General features: G+C 39.5%; 2 protein-coding genes across 5 annotated transcripts; both read left to right on the forward strand.

Annotated features, from left to right (window-relative positions):
* Positions 1-128: 128 nt before the first annotated feature.
* Positions 129-7186, forward strand: sparta (spartin a). Of its 3 annotated transcripts, none has more exons than XM_039778409.1 (8): positions 129-312; positions 954-1773; positions 3852-4046; positions 4398-4554; positions 4936-5130; positions 5329-5490; positions 5695-5785; positions 6571-7186. In XM_039778409.1, exons 2-8 carry the CDS (start codon positions 985-987, stop codon positions 6830-6832), a joined length of 1851 nt encoding a protein of 616 aa, XP_039634343.1. In that variant the 5' UTR covers positions 129-312; positions 954-984; the 3' UTR covers positions 6833-7186. The 3 variants fall into 3 exon arrangements, with proteins under 3 accessions (XP_039634343.1, XP_039634341.1, XP_039634342.1); XM_039778407.1 differs by lacking the exon at positions 6571-7186 and adding an exon at positions 5988-6407 and having other exon boundaries at positions 134-312; XM_039778408.1 differs by lacking the exon at positions 6571-7186 and adding an exon at positions 5988-6407 and having other exon boundaries at positions 135-312; positions 972-1773.
* A 71-nt stretch (positions 7187-7257) lies between these two features.
* On the forward strand, positions 7258-14401 carry ccdc169 (coiled-coil domain containing 169). Of its 2 annotated transcripts, none has more exons than XM_039778410.1 (8): positions 7258-7801; positions 7905-7987; positions 8173-8283; positions 8789-8829; positions 11492-11590; positions 12134-12187; positions 12717-12793; positions 13689-14401. In XM_039778410.1, exons 1-8 carry the CDS (start codon positions 7725-7727, stop codon positions 13879-13881), a joined length of 735 nt encoding a protein of 244 aa, XP_039634344.1. In that variant the 5' UTR covers positions 7258-7724; the 3' UTR covers positions 13882-14401. The 2 variants fall into 2 exon arrangements, with proteins under 2 accessions (XP_039634344.1, XP_039634345.1); XM_039778411.1 differs by having other exon boundaries at positions 8789-8826.
* The last annotated feature ends 3494 nt before the right edge of the window (positions 14402-17895 follow it).

The following is a 17895-nucleotide window of genomic DNA, read 5'->3' on the forward strand; positions in this document are numbered from 1 at the left end:
TATTTATTTCAGATTCCTTGTTAATACAGTTTTTATTTGAATAACTACTTATGAGACATGTAGTTTATGGATTTTATTTTGAAAGTGTTATCCGGAAGCCATTTCTGTCGCTCGCTCCTGTTGGTTTGAAATGTGTGTAGCTGCCTGAGGCTGTGCCGGATTTACCCAGCAAGTGAAGTGAACATGTTGATGTATGCAGGCATTCTCACACCCATGAAAGTACAGAAGAACTGTCGGAAACTGGAATAAGGACTTTATAAAACCACTTTTTTATTGTTAGGGTTTTTCTTTCCGGTGATATTGAAGTCCAAGGTAAGCCAGAATCATTTGTTGTCTGTCAGGCAAGTTCTCTGAAAAGGTAACAGTTTTCAAAATCAAAACCCATTTGCTGTTTTCATACATTTAATGCTGATATAAAGAATACATGTGTAAACTGGTATTTTAAATGTAAATCTGCTGTCTAGAAAGGACTTAAGAAATGCCATAGGCATTTGGTCTTTGTTATTCAGGTTAAACCTGATGGGTTCGCTCAGGCTATTTACAACCTGTCATAGCCGCCAACATTAACATTACTGAGATTCTCCTCACATTCATTCATCTACTCTGCCGTAATGCGGTCAAAGTACCTATGTCAGTTTGGAGAATGTACTCAAGTTGCCTTTTCTTTCTTTCTCACACCTGGTTTAGCTGCATTTCTTGGTGACAGGTAGCCTACATACTCTCTCTGTCTCCCATTTAATTAATTCAAGGGGTAATTTTCAAAACCATTAAGCCTAAAAACAAACCGTAGTACACCAATAACTCATTCTTTAATATGTGTGTTACAACCTGACTAATGTTAGTTACATATTGTTTTTGGATTACTGTAAAAACCTTGAAACTGCTGTTTTAACTTTAGTCTAGCTTGGAGATGGCACTTGATTTCCTCTCAGCCTCCAATCTTTACTTTCTAGTCTCTGTATCCCGTCTAGCCTACTCCTCACTATGACTGAGCCTGCTGAGCTGCTGCTCATCAAGGACCAGTATGAGTTGGCGTTTCATTCTCTGAGCCGTGGGCTGACTGCTGAAGAGGCCGGGAAAAGAGCAGAGGCCCTGGTGTATTACAGAAAAGGTCGACAGCACCTTACTCAAGGACTGGAAGTTCCCACTGGAGCGGAGAGGCAGCGAGGAGCGGTCTGGGACACGGCCAGGCAGCTTCAACAGAGGATGAGGGACACTCTGAGGACTGTCAACACCCACCTCTCAGACCTGGAGACCTCACAGCTGACAACAGGATACCAGAGGGGCTGCCTTTTGATGGATCTTCCTCCCAATCTTTATCCAGACCTGGCTCAGAGCAGCCAGCCTCCCCGAAGCTCCCTCCACCATCTGTACCCCACCGTACTGGCTAACGCTCAGAAGTCAACCCCAACAGTCCCTACCTGGCCTCCTTCCTCTGCTGTTCTGCACATGCACACGCTCCATGCAGCAGCTCCAGGAGATATAGCCATGGCTAACCCAGGGGACCAGCCTCCAGCCTACACACCACAGCCAACTATTGGCCACCGCAGTCTGTCTTACGGTTCTGCTGGAGGCAGCCTCGGGTCAGGAAAGCAGACCGGCGCAGAAGGAGATGGAAACATGCTGCTTTTCATCCCCTCTGGGGTGCAGATGTTTTTCGTGGCACCAAATGGTCAGGTCAGCTCCCTGTCTCATCCAGGCTACCTTCGCATCGTCGCATTTGACAGTCAGCACAAGGATTCCACTGCTGGAAGACCCTCAGCATTTCTACATGTGAGTATACAGTATGTTATAATAAGTATGTCATAATAAGTATCTGTATGCATGTGGGTGTGGATATGTCAGCAAAGCTTTTTCCTTGGGCGTATGTCTTAGAAGTGAGTATGTGTGAACAGCAAACTACCCCAGGTTAAACCACTTCATCACTATTAGACCAGGGAAAACTAATTATGAGTCACTATGTTGGCAAATTATGTTTCAAATGAGTACTAGTCACAAAGAATTGTTCTGCTTACAAATGATGTTGTTTTTATCTCTGGGTGATGTCCACTTTGAGTTTGACAACACGTGCACATGTTATGATAAAATAAGTCAACATTGATTTTTAAAAGTTTTTAAAAAGAAAAGAAGTTTAAAAGAAGTTGACTCGGACATACCATTTGTTTTTAAATTTATTCTCCTGACCTGTTCTTAATTTAACTAATTTTGTTAACTGATTAAAGGCATTACAATTCGGGTTGCAACTAACGATTATTTTCCTTAGCGATTAATCTGATTCTGATCTGGTCACTAATTCCCTAGAGCCTAATATGATTCAAAGGCTGACCAACAGTCCAAAACACAAATATATTCAATTTACAATGATACAAAACCGTGAAAAGCAGAGAAGAACCATTGGATTTTAGACATTTTTGCTTGAAAAATATTTTATTTAGAAATTTATAATCAAAAATAATCTTGAGTTAATAGACTAATCAATTAATTCACTTTCAGCTCTAGTTACAATGTTGTCATTGCCTTTACACTATAAAAGTGTTTAGAATATATTTGGGTGATGTGAAACTTAATAAATGTGCAGCTTAAATTGATAACACTGAGCTGTCCCATTGTTGATATTATGTTTAAGCAGTATTACTCTCCACTATGGCAACTGTATTCTAAGAAATGGAACTCCATTGCTTAATCCCTTGACTTGTATGGCACAGGCTCCCATCCATAAGTATGACTTTATCTGCTCTGACCCTGTGTGTTTATTATTCGTGTGGAGCCTTCTGACAATCAACCCCACTTGATTTTTGTATTGAGTCAATATAGAATGTATAAAGCAACATAATGTATTCTGGCACCTCAACAAAGCGCGTATTATGCTGTGCTTTATACTGCAGTGCAACCCATGACTCTGTTTCTCTCCTGTATTCTGGCCCTGCTTTGTTTCCCAGCAAGACAATGGGCCCATTAACAGATGACTCTGCGCTCCTGTTGTGCTGCTGGTCAGTGTCCTGCGCCCTCACAGGGTTCATTCTGTCAGGCGGCATACCAGTGGCACGATGCAGCAGCAAGTCAGTGTCTGTATTATGTCTGTGTGGATGACTGACATAAGTCCTGATGGGGCTAAAATCCTGTAATGTGTCTTTGAGAGGGGAGAACATTGGGTCAAAAGGAATAAGTGACACTGTGGTTGCTGGGAAATGACTCACAAGAAACTACTGTTTTTTACATTTGAAGTTAATTGTGAAAAAAAGCATTGGACATGGGATGCTTTTCAGTTCACATCTTATGAACTGGAGAAACAAATAAGGACTTAACAGAAGCCACCATGTCCTGATTTTGGATCAAATTCCAAAGATCTGAGCTTATTGATAAGAATAGTAGATGTGAGTGTATGTCACACTGTGATCATTTAAAATGAATGCAACCTTATTTGGTTATGATGGTACATGTGTGACTTTCACCTAGGTTCTGGGCGATATGGAGAAAATCAGATCTCGCGATATTCTTGTCCTAATACCTCGATTTCGATATTGTGGCGATATTATAGGGTTGACGATTGGTGCTTTAACAAAATATCTTCACAATGAGATTTAAGATATGTAATCTTCAGTAATGTGGACATAATGTCTGGGTAAAAAATAATAGAACAGCTAGGGTAGAAAATGACATCACTTTACTGTAATGCAGCCTTTAAAACCAGGAAAAGACAACACTTAAGCCATTTACGATATCACGATTTCCAAAATCTAAGACGATATCTAGTCTCATATCACGATATTGATATAATATCGATATATTGCCCAGCTCTACCTTCATCATTCCCCAACCTCCTTATTTTTGTCTGTCTTTGTGTTTTTAAGGTGTGTGACTGGCAGTACCCGCTGACAGCAGAAACTCCAGTGCTATTGGCTAACTCTGGGATCTTCATGTTCCCTGACATCTTGTCAGAGATGCCAGGGTCCTACGTGGGCATAGTCTTGTCCTCCGAACTGCCTGCTGTCCACCGAAAGACGTTTCAGGACCTCCTCTCACAGCTGGCTGATCTCAGGGTCCAGGTCAGTCTTTACTGTGGAGCAAATGTAAGGATGCATGTGGTTGGAGTCAATGCTGTGGAACAATATGTTGAGACAATTTGTCTCTATTTGGAGATAAAAGTAGGTGGTTGAAATGAAACATTAGTTAATAATGACTACACCTTCTTGTAGAATCCAGTGACTCATAGCGTGAAAATCTTTTTCTCTTGACACTCCAGGAAGAACTAAATAGTTGTTGGTAAAAACATTCTTAGCAAGCTGAGTCATGGCTCACAGTAATGTACGTCACATGTTTGGATATATGTACACATTGTAAAAGCATATTACCTCTTATAGCTGTTTAGCAATATGAGTTAATGTATTCCCTGACAGGGTCCAGATGGGGAAGGGTCAGAGGTCGTCAACCTGAGTGAGAAAATCCCCCTTGGTCCCACGCAAGAGCATGAAGCACTGACAGTACCAACAGGGGAGATGGACAAACCACCACTTCCTGGTTGGAGTGAGAAGATGGCACAAGGAATCTTGACAGGTCTGTGTGTGTGTGTGTGTGTGTGTGTGTGTGTGTGTGTGTGTGTGTGTGTGTGTGTGTGTGTGTGTGTGTGTGTGTGTGTGTGTGTGTGTGTGTGTGTGTGCTCGTGTGTGTGTGTGTGCATGTGTGTGCCCTAATAAAGAATTTTTTTTTTCCAGTGTTATTCAAAGACTGTATGTACTGAATGTTCATTTATCTACAAAATGACCACTAGAGGACATTGTTTACCTTTGCAGCAATCTCTCTTGAACAGGATTGAGTGCAGCAAAGGAAAACCTTGTCCAACCACCTCTTTATTTGCCTGTAATATATATTTTAACAACACAACAATCAATGATATTGCTAATTTACATTTAACACCCCATATTTTTCTCTCTGTAGGAGCTACACGGTTGAGTTTAGAGTTTGTAAAAGGAGCTGAGGCCACTGGTAGGGCCATTCATAAAGGAGCAGCCAAGATCCGGGACCATATCACGCCTGAGGAAACTCCTTCAGAGGTCAGCCCCCGTGTCACAAAAGGTCTGCAGGTGGCTAAACAGGCCACCGGGGGTGCTGTGCGAGTCAGCCAGTTCTTGGGTAAGGATTTAAACCAATATAGGAAGGATTATATTGGCAACAATGATGACAAATATTCAAAATGCTTTTGGGTGGTAATCAAACTTTTCCCATGGCTAAAGAAAACTAAAGACAAAAAATAAACACTTGATTTTTTTTTTCTTTCAGTCATTAATCACCTGTACTGTAAACTAATATGACTGATATGTATATTTACAGTTAATGGAGTAAGTATGGTGGCAGGACATGTGGCAGACAAAATGGCTCCCCATGTGAAGAAACAGGGCGCTAAGCTGGTCCCAGAGTCTATAAAGAAGAGCAAAGATGGCGGACTTTCCAACTGGGATGGAGCCAAGTTTGTGGCAGTCAGCAGTGTACAAGGTATGTACCAATATAATAGAAATATCAGGACCAAACATAAAGTTACACTATCACATATATCATAGCTCTATGTAAAATAAAATGTCAAAATATTTAGTCATGTTTTGGCATTTGGAAATGTGTTGGCATTTGCTCAAAGATGGATAATCCTAGTCTTTCTTTCTTTAGAGTACTTAAACTCTTTTTAACTTACATCCAAACCAGGTTTCTCTACTGTTTGGTCGAGTCTGGAGACCGGAGCAAAGCTTGTTGGCAAAAGTGTTGCAGCAGAGACTGTCACAACTATGACATACAAGTAAGTGCTGACATTTCCGCTTCTTTATTTAATTGATAGAACTTTCTGATAAACTATTGTAGATCTTGTTTCCAGCCTATTTCTAATTTTATTTGATTTCTTTGAACAACAGTAGAAAACTGGATCAGAAACCAGCTTACTGTGTTGCTTTCTTCTTGGTACGTTGGGAAACTGATCTACTTTTACACCCATTCCTTTTCAGATTTAAGGGCTTAGAAAATCTAATAAAAATGTCCAGCAACATATGACTGCACGTGGGAGTAAAGGCAAAGACTTGTGAACTAACAACTGATCAACTCTTTCATCTACACTCTTTTATTAACCCAGATCAAGTCAGAAAATAACCCTCAGTAAGACATTTTCCAAATCTAACGCAACAGCTAACACAGAATTTATTTTTCATCAGCTTTCTTCGATTCATTTATATCTAGATAAGACATAAAGTATGTGTTTTGGGTTCTTTTTTGACTTGATGTAGTTTAAGCAACTGTTATGTGTCTCTCTGGGTCTGCGAACTGCAGCTGAATGTCTGCTTGTGTTGGGTGGTGCTGCTCTTGCTGTTCATACTATCTGTAGCCCCTTTTTCCTGGTGTGTTACTAATAAAACCACTACAAAGTGAAATATGACTGTTTTTCTTGACCTTCAGTGTTTTTGATGTAAATGACAACAGTACCAATATTGCATATGACATTGCTCCAGCATTTTAATTCTGTACCCACCACATTTATGTTCTTACACCAAACCACTCTTCCCCAAACACCTAACCATATTATTCGTGGTGAAGGTATGGTAACGAGGCAGGCGAAGCCACTGACACTGGTCTCAAGTCCATGGTCAATATTGGTGTGACTTCATACAACTTTGACAATCTGGGCATCCTGGCCTTCCTGAAGACTGTAAGCAAGAAGACAGCCAAGGTCACTATGGAAATCCCGGAGGGACAGCCAGCACAAACTGAGGGGAAGGAGGCGCAGAAACGAGACCATCAGGCAGAGACAAATGGGAAAGTGAAGCAGAAGAAAGAGGAGGAAGAGAAAAAACAATAGATTCCCACAGGGTGTTAAATGCTTTCCTTTAAGGTTTTTTGTCAGATTGATGGATCAACTTCTCATTAGCAGATTATAACGAAATAGGCTACTCATTTCCGGCGTGGATATTTAATTGTAATAACTGTGAATGTAAAAACAACGAGGCTGACCTATTGGAATTAGCCTAAGTTAAGGGCACTTTTATTTGTATTTATATCTCTATACGTCAAGGTTGGCTGCATTGTTTTGTTTTACATGAATTATCTTTTTGTGGTATAATATGCTTGTCATTATATTAATGTGTACATTTTTTTTGTGTATGTTTTGTATATGACAAAACATTCCAGTAAACTGACTTGACTACCTAGGCTATATGATCTGTATGGAAGTGCAATAATAATGTAAAACACAAATGTTTTTCATAAACTAATTTACGCGAGTAGCCTACCAGGCCTACATTTTTATATTGGCTGTTTCTCGAAAGGTGTTTTGATAAATGGAGAAAAACAAGTTGTGCGCTTGTTTTTCCAGTTATAATATATTCTGCGAGATAAATCAACTGGCATGTATATAGGCCAATAATGTTAACTGTTGAATTAAGGAAGTCAATTTTCCTACCTGGACCTAATTAAGCGCGAAATAAGCTTCATGGAAATGTCTGCTTGCAAGAAAACCACTGTATGTGACGAATATGTAATTTACGAGCTATTTATTTGTGTACTGTCATTTATTTATATATTTAACCGAGGAAGAGGTTTTCCTTTCAAACCTCCCGCTCATCTGGGCCATTGTGGTCCGAGGCCGCCTGAACGAGCCGGAAAGAGCGGTCTCCATGGAAACCTCGAGGCACAAACTTTTTTTTCAGTCGATGTCATAGACAGTCTATGGTCGATGTCAGTATTTCACAAATATGAATGGAGATAGCGACTACAGCAAATACGATTTGGCACGCCTGCAGGAAGAACTTGAGCAAGAGAGGGAAATGAAGTAAGTTTGTATGAAGGAAATGTATCACTTACAAAGCTATTAAGGAGATTAAATGGTTGTTTTTTTTCCACTGCAAAAATAAAATCGTCTTGACTCTTGATAGAGAAATGCTTGAGGAGTCGGTGTCTGATCTGCGGAGCACCATGTGTGAACTGCAAGAAAGACTGCATAGTGTTGATGGGGAAGGTGAGTAACCTTTAAGTGAGTTATTATTATCTATCTGTCACCGTCCTTCAGCCACATTGGCAAGATTACCCATCAATCCACTGGTTTCTATCAGCCCAGTCACTCTTCAGTGCCGTTTGCAATTTTCCTTTCCCCAAATGTGACTGGCTATTAGTGTGACGGTTCCTCTGTTTATTCTGTTCCAGGAAATGAGTGGAAGACAAGGTATGAGACACAGACTGAGCTAAATGGACAGTTGGACAGACAGATGTCACTCATTCATGAGAGACTGGAGGACCTACGAGGAAACCCCATGGGTGAGTTGAGTGCACAGGCTCGTGCTAGCTTTTAAAAGGGGTGTATGCTGGAAGTACATTTGTTGTGTTTTTATTGGAATCTGTAAACTTAAATTCAAGCTTTACACAAGAGTCAAATACCTCAGAGTACGGTATGGTTTACTTTCTCATCACCAAGATTGAAATCATTGCAAAAACACTTTCAGGCAAGCTCAAGATTACAGTACATAAAGCAGCTCAGGGCTGATACTGACGGACACTTAGTCTTAGTGTCATAGGCTCCTCTGTCTGCTCTGAAAGAAGAGGGGTATTGAGCAGAATTGGCAGGATGTTAAGCTTACCAACATCCCATGAATGCACCGTCCCTGAAGACTCTTTAAGTCAATCTTTACTTTCAACTGTATAGTGTATAAAAACAACTTAAATGTAAAGAATTAAGAAGACCACATGTATATATTCACCCCTCTCAAGCAAATTCATATTACTTTTAAAGCATGCACACATAATGTTCTCTTCTTTTTCACAGATCGATTGGCCTCCATCCGAATTTATGATGACATGCCGGTAGTGAGTGCAAACGTGTTGATTTTCTGTTGAGCTTTTATTGGTCTGTTTTGTATTGGTGTTATTTAGTAAGTTTTTTTGCAGTGCAGATTAACAAACAGAGCTAGAAATGTGTTTAAGGTAGAAGCACATACCAACAGAGAGAGCCAAAGTCGCAGAATGAGGGGAGAAGGCAGGCAGAACAGAAAGGATTGTAACGCCAGCTGCTCACCATCCTCCCGATGATGCAGGCTGAATCAACCACAGTTTAATCACAGCACTACAATCACTGCATAACAAAACATGGGAGAGTAGTAGCCTGCCCTACACACTAATTACAATGCTTAAACACACACTACACACAAAATGTTGTACAATACAGTCTAAATATGTGTGTCTGTGTGCCTTGAGGCAGAAGTCTGTCCTCACCCAGAAAACAACCTTATGGGTCGATCTCGCAAGCAGCTCATGACGACCAACAATTATGTTTCTTGTTAGGCAGCAAACCTCTCGACGCTGTAGTAATTATCACGAGAGCAACCAAGTAAATGAGGTAAAAAAAAAAGTACAAGAGCCCCAAATTCAAGGAGACAGGTTGGGGTGATGGAGGGGTCAGACAAATACAGGACTTTCACTCAGGAGAGCAGTGTCCGTTTCCCATGTAAAACCAAAAGTCAACTGTCATGTTGAAATTAACCAAATTTTACCGACCTTGGTCCATGATGCAATGATGTCACATTACGTCCTCATTTTAGTGGTTAGGGTTAGGTATCTTAGGTTCTTAGGTAGTGAGCTATCCCTGATGTTTTTCTAACACTGACTAAGTATCTGTGTTGCCTAAACTTAACTAGTTCCATTTCAGAATGTTTACTATGGATTTAAAGGTCTCATGGCATTAAAATGTCACTTTATGAGTTTTTAGAAATGGCGATAGGTGTAAACCGAGCCCTGGGTATCCTGCTCTGCCTTTGAGAAAATGAAAGCTCAGATGGGCCGATCTGGAATCTGCTCCTTATGAGGTCATAAGGTCCATTTTATCTGCTTTGCCCGCCCCGGGGAATTTGGCCCACCCATGAGAGAGAGACATCATGGCTTTCAAACGAGCAAAGTGGCAGTTGGTCAAGGCCACACCCCCACCCTCTACCTTGCCCCCCCCCCCCTTTTCAATAGCTACAGACACAGAAATGGCACATACTAAGGAAAGCTCATTGTAGGACTGGCTCTAGTGGCTGTAATTCTGCACCAAGGCTGAATTTCGGGAAAGAGACTTCAGATACAGTATTAGGGGACCACTAAGGTCTATATAAAAGCATCCAAAGAGCACCATGTCATGGGACCTTTAAAACTGCAGTCTGTTACTTTTAATAGAACTGTCACCGTCACCGTGCGAAGTAAATAGAACGGTTGTATGTGTCGTTTTGGGAGTCTGGAAATCGACCTATAATGTTGTTTAGGTATGAGGATGTGTTGGAGCTAACATATGTTCATTAGGGTATCAAAGGGATGACCGTAGTAAGCCTTTCATACCAAACGCGGTTTATGCTGCGCTTGCCACTGGCCACAGCGCACGTCTACAGCGCACTGTGCGCATCTGAAAAATTATTTATTTCTGTCAGAAACCACAACTGATACTTTTAATGACATGCACTTTGGGTTAGTTCCTTTCCTAGCATTAAAGGAAATACTTAAGTAAAGTGCAGGTATCTCGAACATGTAGTTAATTTTCATTACATTAACAATTTTATACCCTTTCTGTCCAATAAAAACCATGTAATTTTAAAATTGGTGATTTTTAATTTTTATGATGAACCTGAAAACAGCCGTTTTCACTAAGCTGAAAAAGCTGTTTTTCTGAGCGAAAAAAAGTTGACTTTCTGGAGATACGTCATACTTATAGGACAGCAACGATATACAAACATATGATGCTCTTATAGAATATGATGGATTGCTGTAGATTTAACTACCCAACAGTATATAAAGGAGTTAAATGGTTTCAACCGTAAACGTGCTGTATACAGCAGTAAAATGCAACATTAATGCAGCAGTAATATTCATCCAAAAACATCATATACAATAGTAAAACACTGTCAGGGGACCAATTTTCTGCAGAATGAGTACTAATAATTTTTGCTGATATGAATGCAGGACATTTACTTGTATTATTTTCACAGTGTGGTATTACTACTAAGCAATTTTACTTAAGTAAAGGATCTGAATAGTTCTTCCACCACTGACTAACATTTAACTATTTAACTATTAATACAATACTCAGCAACTGGCTGATCCACAAGTGCTGACCTGGCATGATGAACGTATAATGCTGCGTCTTTAAACACGCTGCTTACAGTGGTATTCATTAAAGCTGACAGCAACTCTTAAAACTTTTTTAAGAAACGCTTCCAAACCCACATATCAAGTCTCATTGCTCTGTTCTGGACCAGAAATCTCATCTAGCCTTACCGTACCCCAGCTCTAATGTGTTAATTTGGTTATTGAATAATGCATGAGTCTAATCCATTTTTGTACTCATGTTTTCTCCATGGGTTATTCTGTTATTGTTTGATTTTAGTAGATATCACTGTGTAATTCAAGGACACATTGATTTGTAATTAGACATCAGCAATGCAACACCTTTTATACCTCTTTGTTATGAAAGTTGCTAATTGATGGAAACACTTTGCCGCAGGAAACATTGAGACAGCGTCTGAAGCTCCTGACTGAAGAGAAGTCTGACCTCCAGAGTCAGCTGATGGACTGTCGCAGCAGAATTGAACAGGAAAGAAAGGTGTGGACCGCGGCTGTTCCACAGCTCAGTTAGAAGAAATTTTTTTCTAGTATTGCTGGTTTACAGTTTTATTATTTCTCAGGCAAGCAGCTTTACATTTTTCTAGGTAATACATGTTTCAGTAGCAAATGACCATCATTAGCAAAGGATTGAACAAGATTTGGCTGATATTTTTCTTTTGCTTTCTTTGTTTTTAACAACCATTGATGCAAAATTGAACCCCAACCTTTGTCCCGTACTGCTACGACTAGGCCGATATGCTCTTGGTGACTTGGTTCTTTGTTTATTGTTCTGCTCAACAAACAGTGAGATATTAGTTGAATAAAGGTTTAACACACAGCATGTGCAGCCAGTAATCCATGTTCTAATCTGTTGCTCATTAACACTGAAGACCTCCTGAAATACACTCTAATGCACACAGGCAGCAAACACATAACAAGCACTGCACTCTGAGCAGACAGATTATTACTGACAGTTAGAACAAGTGTAGTCCATGAATGGAAAAATGTGACAATAAGGCCCTCTGTTTCTTTCAAATATCAGGCATTTCATAAAACCAATGATGAGAGGCGGGCATACCTTTCAGAAATTGCTAAGGTAAGCATTCCCTTTCATCCATGTCAAAAGTAGTGCTCATAACGTGTAGTCGAACAAGTAGCTCTCAAACCAAACCTATTGACTACTAATAAAATATATGCCACACTGAAGAATAGCTGTCATGGCTAATTGCTACAAAAGGATAATTCAGTGTAGAGAGCAGACTGGTGTGCTCTCTAGCTTTTCTCTTTCAGGCCTGGTTATGAGTTCTCATTCATCCTCCAGTGCTGCTCTATCTTGTTATATAATAGGCGAGTCTCTGTTCAACCACAAAACGTGAGTCAAGGACTTTCTGCCAACTGCTGAAACATTATTGGTTCAAGCAGGGCTGAAATGAATGTAGCTGCAATGAAACTTCCTTTCTCTCTCAACATTTTAGCAGCAAATCTTTACATTCAAAGTGACATCATGTGACTGGCTCATGCCTGCCATGAACACAAAAGCACACATACATGTGCATACAGCTAAACCAGTGTTTATATGTCTGGCTGTCTAATTGTCATTATTCATGAATTGTCCGCTTCCACAGCTGTCCTCCACCCTTGAAGCCCAACGAAAACAGTACTCCGCCCAGCCACAGAGGGCACCCAAGAGCAAACAGAGGAGGTCAGTGAGGCACAAAACACACAGCGCATGTGATAGACACAATAATATGAACTGTGAACCAACTCAAAAATGACTGTAGAACTGAATTTATTAAAAAACCAAAACATAACATCATGAGCTTCACATATTCATGTATTTGTTTGTTAGATTTGGTGTCAAAATGTGTTAATTTGATACCAGCTTTTTTTTACATTTTCACTTTTTATTTGATTGATTTATAAGGGACTGTGTTCAACGATATTAGATGTATTTTAGTCTTAGAGTTAGCAAAGAGCAAATTTTTATCTGCAGTCCATTGTCAGATCACATAAAACAAACACAAAATTGCACTTGTACAATAAAAATCATGGAACTAAAATGACAAAAGTACATGTAGAGCAAAAAAACGAGTAAAATGCAGAGTCAGTAAGTAACACTTAAAGGAGAGCTGCATGAGTGGTGGCTTTAATGCTGACTGCACAAATGCAGTGCAACAAGTTGTTATGGAAGATATTGTAGGATGCCCTCAGAATTAAGTCACATTACAGAGGAGAAATCAACATTTAGAATTTTTTTTTTTAACAGTTTATGCACAAGACACACTAAAATCTCTTTTTAGACATCCATGACTCTATAACTACGTCTATCATGACATATGTAAATTGATTTGCTTTGCTATCAGACTTAATATTGCAGTGTACTGTCATGTTTTGTAGTTAATAAATAAAGTAACGATGCTGGACAAATTAACTAAGAATTAATAAATTCTAAATAAATAAAATCTTCTTAGACTTTCCATATTACAGGATTTTTATTGAGAAATTCAGTGATATTTTATCTCTCAGAAGCACTTTAATAGAAAACGTGTATCTGTTACATGTTTCTGGTAAATTAACTATATTTTCTGATTACATAGAGAGAGGCAGACCAGCAGGAAGGCAGAGGCTGATTCTAAGAAAGAAAAAGAGAGAGATGAAGATGGAGGAGGAGCGTGTTTGAAAGTAGGAGGTGGTGGTGGTGGACCAACAGCAGAGAGAAGAGAAGAGAAGAAATCTCAAAGGGGGAGCTGCTTACCCAGCCTAAAGGACTACCTAAAACACAATCCCTAACTCAAACCTGGTGTTATAACCCTTTTTTTTTAAAAGAGGGAACCCCTCTTCTGGGTATGCTGGAATGATTGTAGTAGAAAATTGCCATACCCATATGTTTTCAGTACAAGAATGTACTTATATGCTTCCTATGGCTTTGTTTCCATTTCTCAAAGGCTGATTGTGAGGAAACATATGCTGTTCCTATGTAATTTGATCAGTTACACTTTACTTGAAGGTATCTACATAAGATTGACATGACACTGTCATGAACGTGTCATAAACATTATAAACAAGTCATAAATGTTTATGACATAACGTTCTGTCATTACGTGTCGGTTGTTTTTTGTCATGACAAGTTATGGTTAGGGTTAGGGTTGTGTCATGTGTCATGACAGTGTCATGTCACTCTTATGTAGATACCTTCAAGTAAAGTGTTACCAGTTGATCTACTCATATGCCACAGTCAGTATTGCAATTCAGTGATTATTTTACAATTGATGGCAAATACAGTGGTATAAAATGTTACATTAATGATTAAGTCTGGCATTGTTATTTCCTTACACGTTTCTTTGTTTCAACAAAACAAGTAGCTATAAGGAGAAATATTTAAGAGGGAGGAATATTACAGGCTTTGAGTGCAGTAAGGTTGTTTCCTAATGTGGGAAGCCTGCTGGGTCTGACATTTCTTGTGTCACTGCATTTTTTTTCAAAACACCTCCTTATGACTTGCATTACGTAAGCAACATCCACCACTCTCTCCGCATGTAGTTCCCACCCAGTGACCGCCTTTACAAATGTAGGTGTAAGAAAACTGCATGCAGTAGTAAATAGGAACATTGCCAGAAGCTGTTTGTGTTTGTGAAGAAGTGTGGAGGATGGGTTCAGTTCTTGTCAGCCTCAGAACATTGAATTGAAACGTTATCTTATACCAAAGACATGGTCTCATAGGCAAAAACAGCATGAATTCATCATTTTGTCTCGTCCCTTAAGCTTTATCAATGTAGCAGTTTTCTTGTTCACCGAGTGCAATGACATCATATTAATTAGCTCATGGATTGTGACCTAAAATTGGGTTTTGAGACAAAGAGGTCATAGAATAATTCATAAAGGTAAATTATGCATTACCAACTCAGAGACTATATGTCCAAGGCTGGCATGACAGGGTGTTGTAGTGACAAGGAAACTGGCCTTTAACTAGAAGGGCAAAGATCAAGCCCCAGTGTCAACAAACATGGCATCAGCTGAACTGTCCTATAGCATGACACTGAATGCTCAACCCCCTTCAACTTGCTGTGAGGAAAATGTCCTTACATTAATTAATGGAAATATATTTTTAGTGACAAATATGGGTTTAAAAGTATGAGTCCACCCAAGATCACTTCAATGTGATGATTAAAAAAAAAATCATCAGATTGTTGTGAAGCAACACAGAAAATAACACAGACGCATATGAATATGAGAATGTTTCCTTTAAACTCTATATTTCAATTTCAATTCATTCAATAAACCAACTGCTGTAACGCTGTAATTACCAGTCCCGGGAGACATTTGTTTGTGTTTGCTTGTATTGACTTTAATGTCTTAAATAATTGGAACAGCGCAGTGTGAATTCTGTTTTAGGGTGTACTTTACCTTTAGACATCCATTCATATTTCTGATATGGTTGGCTGACTCTGTGTACAATCCTAAATGTGCTGCAGGGACAGGGTTGTTTGTCTTAGATTAATGACTTAATTTAAAGATGGCTGGCCCATGTTTCCTTTTGAAAGAGCACATTTACAGCGCACCACTCTTCCTCCTCTCTGTTTCATGCACAAGCTTTAGTACAACTCTGCACCTGGCTCATGAATCACTCTGCCACAGAGTAACCACCTAGATGTCTTCTGCTGACAGGTAAAACACGGTGACAAATCCCTACAGTATCTGTCAAAGCACGAGTCACCCTAATGCACGCTAATTGAGTAAGTTCTGTGCGTGTGTATACTGTAAGAGACTCATTTGCAAGTGTGTATGCGTGCATTCACATGATGGACTACCTTAAAACCTGTAAACTGTCAGAGAGAGTGACAGACTTACGGCCGTCCCTATGTTCCAACACCATATTGTGTTGTGTGGAATTGTAGCATAAAGATGCAGTGATTCATGACAGAATGGAAAGAGTATCTTTGTAGCATCTGTCAACCCTCTGAGTGGGTTTTTAAATTTCTCTCCTGGGCTGTGAAATTCAGATGCATTTAATTTTTGGAATTATTCCAGAAGGGATGATTCACCACAATACGAATATATCTATCCCCATCTGAATGAGCTCCAACTTTGTGTTTGTTATCATACAAAATGTGTTAGCAGAGATGTGCTAAATTGTGCTTTTACTTATGAGTTCTTAGTGTCTCTGAAACAACTTTTAGAGACAAAAAGTGGCAGTCATAAATTACTGAGAGATGGTCTTGGCATAACAAAGTAATCTCTGTCCTTATTTTGAGGGAGAGCAGATCATAAAACCCTCACACATTAAATGTGGCCACTAAGGCACTTGGATTGCCTTACACACAAATGCCAAAATTCTCCATATCTTTATATACAAGTCAAATGAATCTCAGGAAATTGCCTTGTCATGCTCAGGAGCAAACACTATGAAGAATTGCACCCATTTTATTACTTGTATGGATCCCAAGCTTCTATCATTCTGATTTTATTTGGGCCAGTCAGTAATATTTAGCTGCAATGCTGATCAAAATGTGGATGCCGATTAACTGTTATATTCTGTATGCTCGATTACTTGGAATGTTGCAAGCATATTTTATCCAATATCTTACAGAGTTGCACTCCAGACTGAATCTGCTTCAACCTCTAAAATGGTACAAATGTATTCACGGCAATGCTATAATCCATTCATTTTTATGTCTCCCCTTCTTATTTAAATACATGTGGACGTAACAAATATCAGATTTGACTTGCAAATTATTAGACATTAAGAATGGAAATGCGACCATGGTCCTGCTGTTAAGTCCTTCACTGTGTCCTCCATCTTTCTTGGTCTAAAGAAACATTAACCCCATGTGTGCTATGTTTGCCCAGGATTCATTTAGACAGAACACCTTGTCAGCCCTCAGTTTGTCACTGGGTCCTTGTGTGTGTCTCCCCAAAATAGAAAAATCTGTGGGGAGGAAAATATTTTGTTTTCACTTTTTGTCACTGTTTCAGATTCTGAAGCATTCATGTGCATGTAGTCGAACAAGCAGGTCTGCGCACAGAAGTGGTCAACAAAATGTAATCACATACTGAATTTGACCATTAAGATGTCAGATATATTCATGTAAATTCTGGATTAGCTAAACCAAATGGTATTATGATATGTGACCTTTTAAAAGAAGCATTAAACTAATGTCACAAATATTACATAAATACAAAGAAAGTGAAGCATTTTACATAATAAAGCTATGACATGTTCAACATGTAGATCAATGTCTTCCACCTGTTAAACCCCTGTTAATACATCTATTAGAAGGGGAGTATTTTAAGAGACTGGGGCTGCAATTTTCACCATCACTGGCACAGATAAATACACACACACACACACACACACACACACACACACACACACACACACACACACACACACACACACACACACACACACACACACACACACACACACACACACACACACACACACACACACAACTTCCTGCCGTCACATACAAAGACAGCAGACAGCAGCATTCTCTCTAACTCTCATCTCTCTTCCTGCGTGTTGCTTTATGAAGTCCTGTCTGTGTAACTCAGCATATGGTAAATTGAAAGCATTAAGACATGTATTCCCAATTGACATGAGATAAATAAAAGGAATTGGGTAAAAATCAGATTTGTCACACTGCATTTGTATCACTGTGAAAGCTGCTCTGCATAGTTTTGAATCTTAGGTTTTAGCTGCCTTGAGACCCTTACACCTTGCACGACCAGCAGCATCCCCAGCACGTGTGGGAAGCTTGGGTTTGCATCCTAATGAGGGGTAGGGGCGCTGAATGGAAATCA

Source organism: Perca fluviatilis, chromosome 16 (genome assembly GCF_010015445.1).
Source record: "Perca fluviatilis chromosome 16, GENO_Pfluv_1.0, whole genome shotgun sequence".
Lineage (NCBI taxonomy): Eukaryota > Metazoa > Chordata > Actinopteri > Perciformes > Percidae > Perca > Perca fluviatilis.

Bases quoted from the DNA above. Each gene is read 5' to 3' on its own strand.
- sparta (XM_039778409.1), top strand. From the start codon at position 985: ATGACTGAGCCTGCTGAGCTGCTGCTCATCAAGGACCAGTATGAGTTG. The intron at 4,555-4,935 runs GTCTGTGTGTGT...TTCTCTCTGTAG, and splicing joins GGCACAAGGAATCTTGACAG to GAGCTACACGGTTGAGTTTA. The intron at 5,131-5,328 runs GTAAGGATTTAA...GTATATTTACAG, and splicing joins GCGAGTCAGCCAGTTCTTGG to TTAATGGAGTAAGTATGGTG.
- ccdc169 (XM_039778410.1), top strand. From the start codon at position 7,725: ATGAATGGAGATAGCGACTACAGCAAATACGATTTGGCACGCCTGCAG. The intron at 8,284-8,788 runs GTGAGTTGAGTG...TCTTTTTCACAG, and splicing joins CCTACGAGGAAACCCCATGG to ATCGATTGGCCTCCATCCGA. The intron at 11,591-12,133 runs GTGTGGACCGCG...TTCAAATATCAG, and splicing joins GAATTGAACAGGAAAGAAAG to GCATTTCATAAAACCAATGA.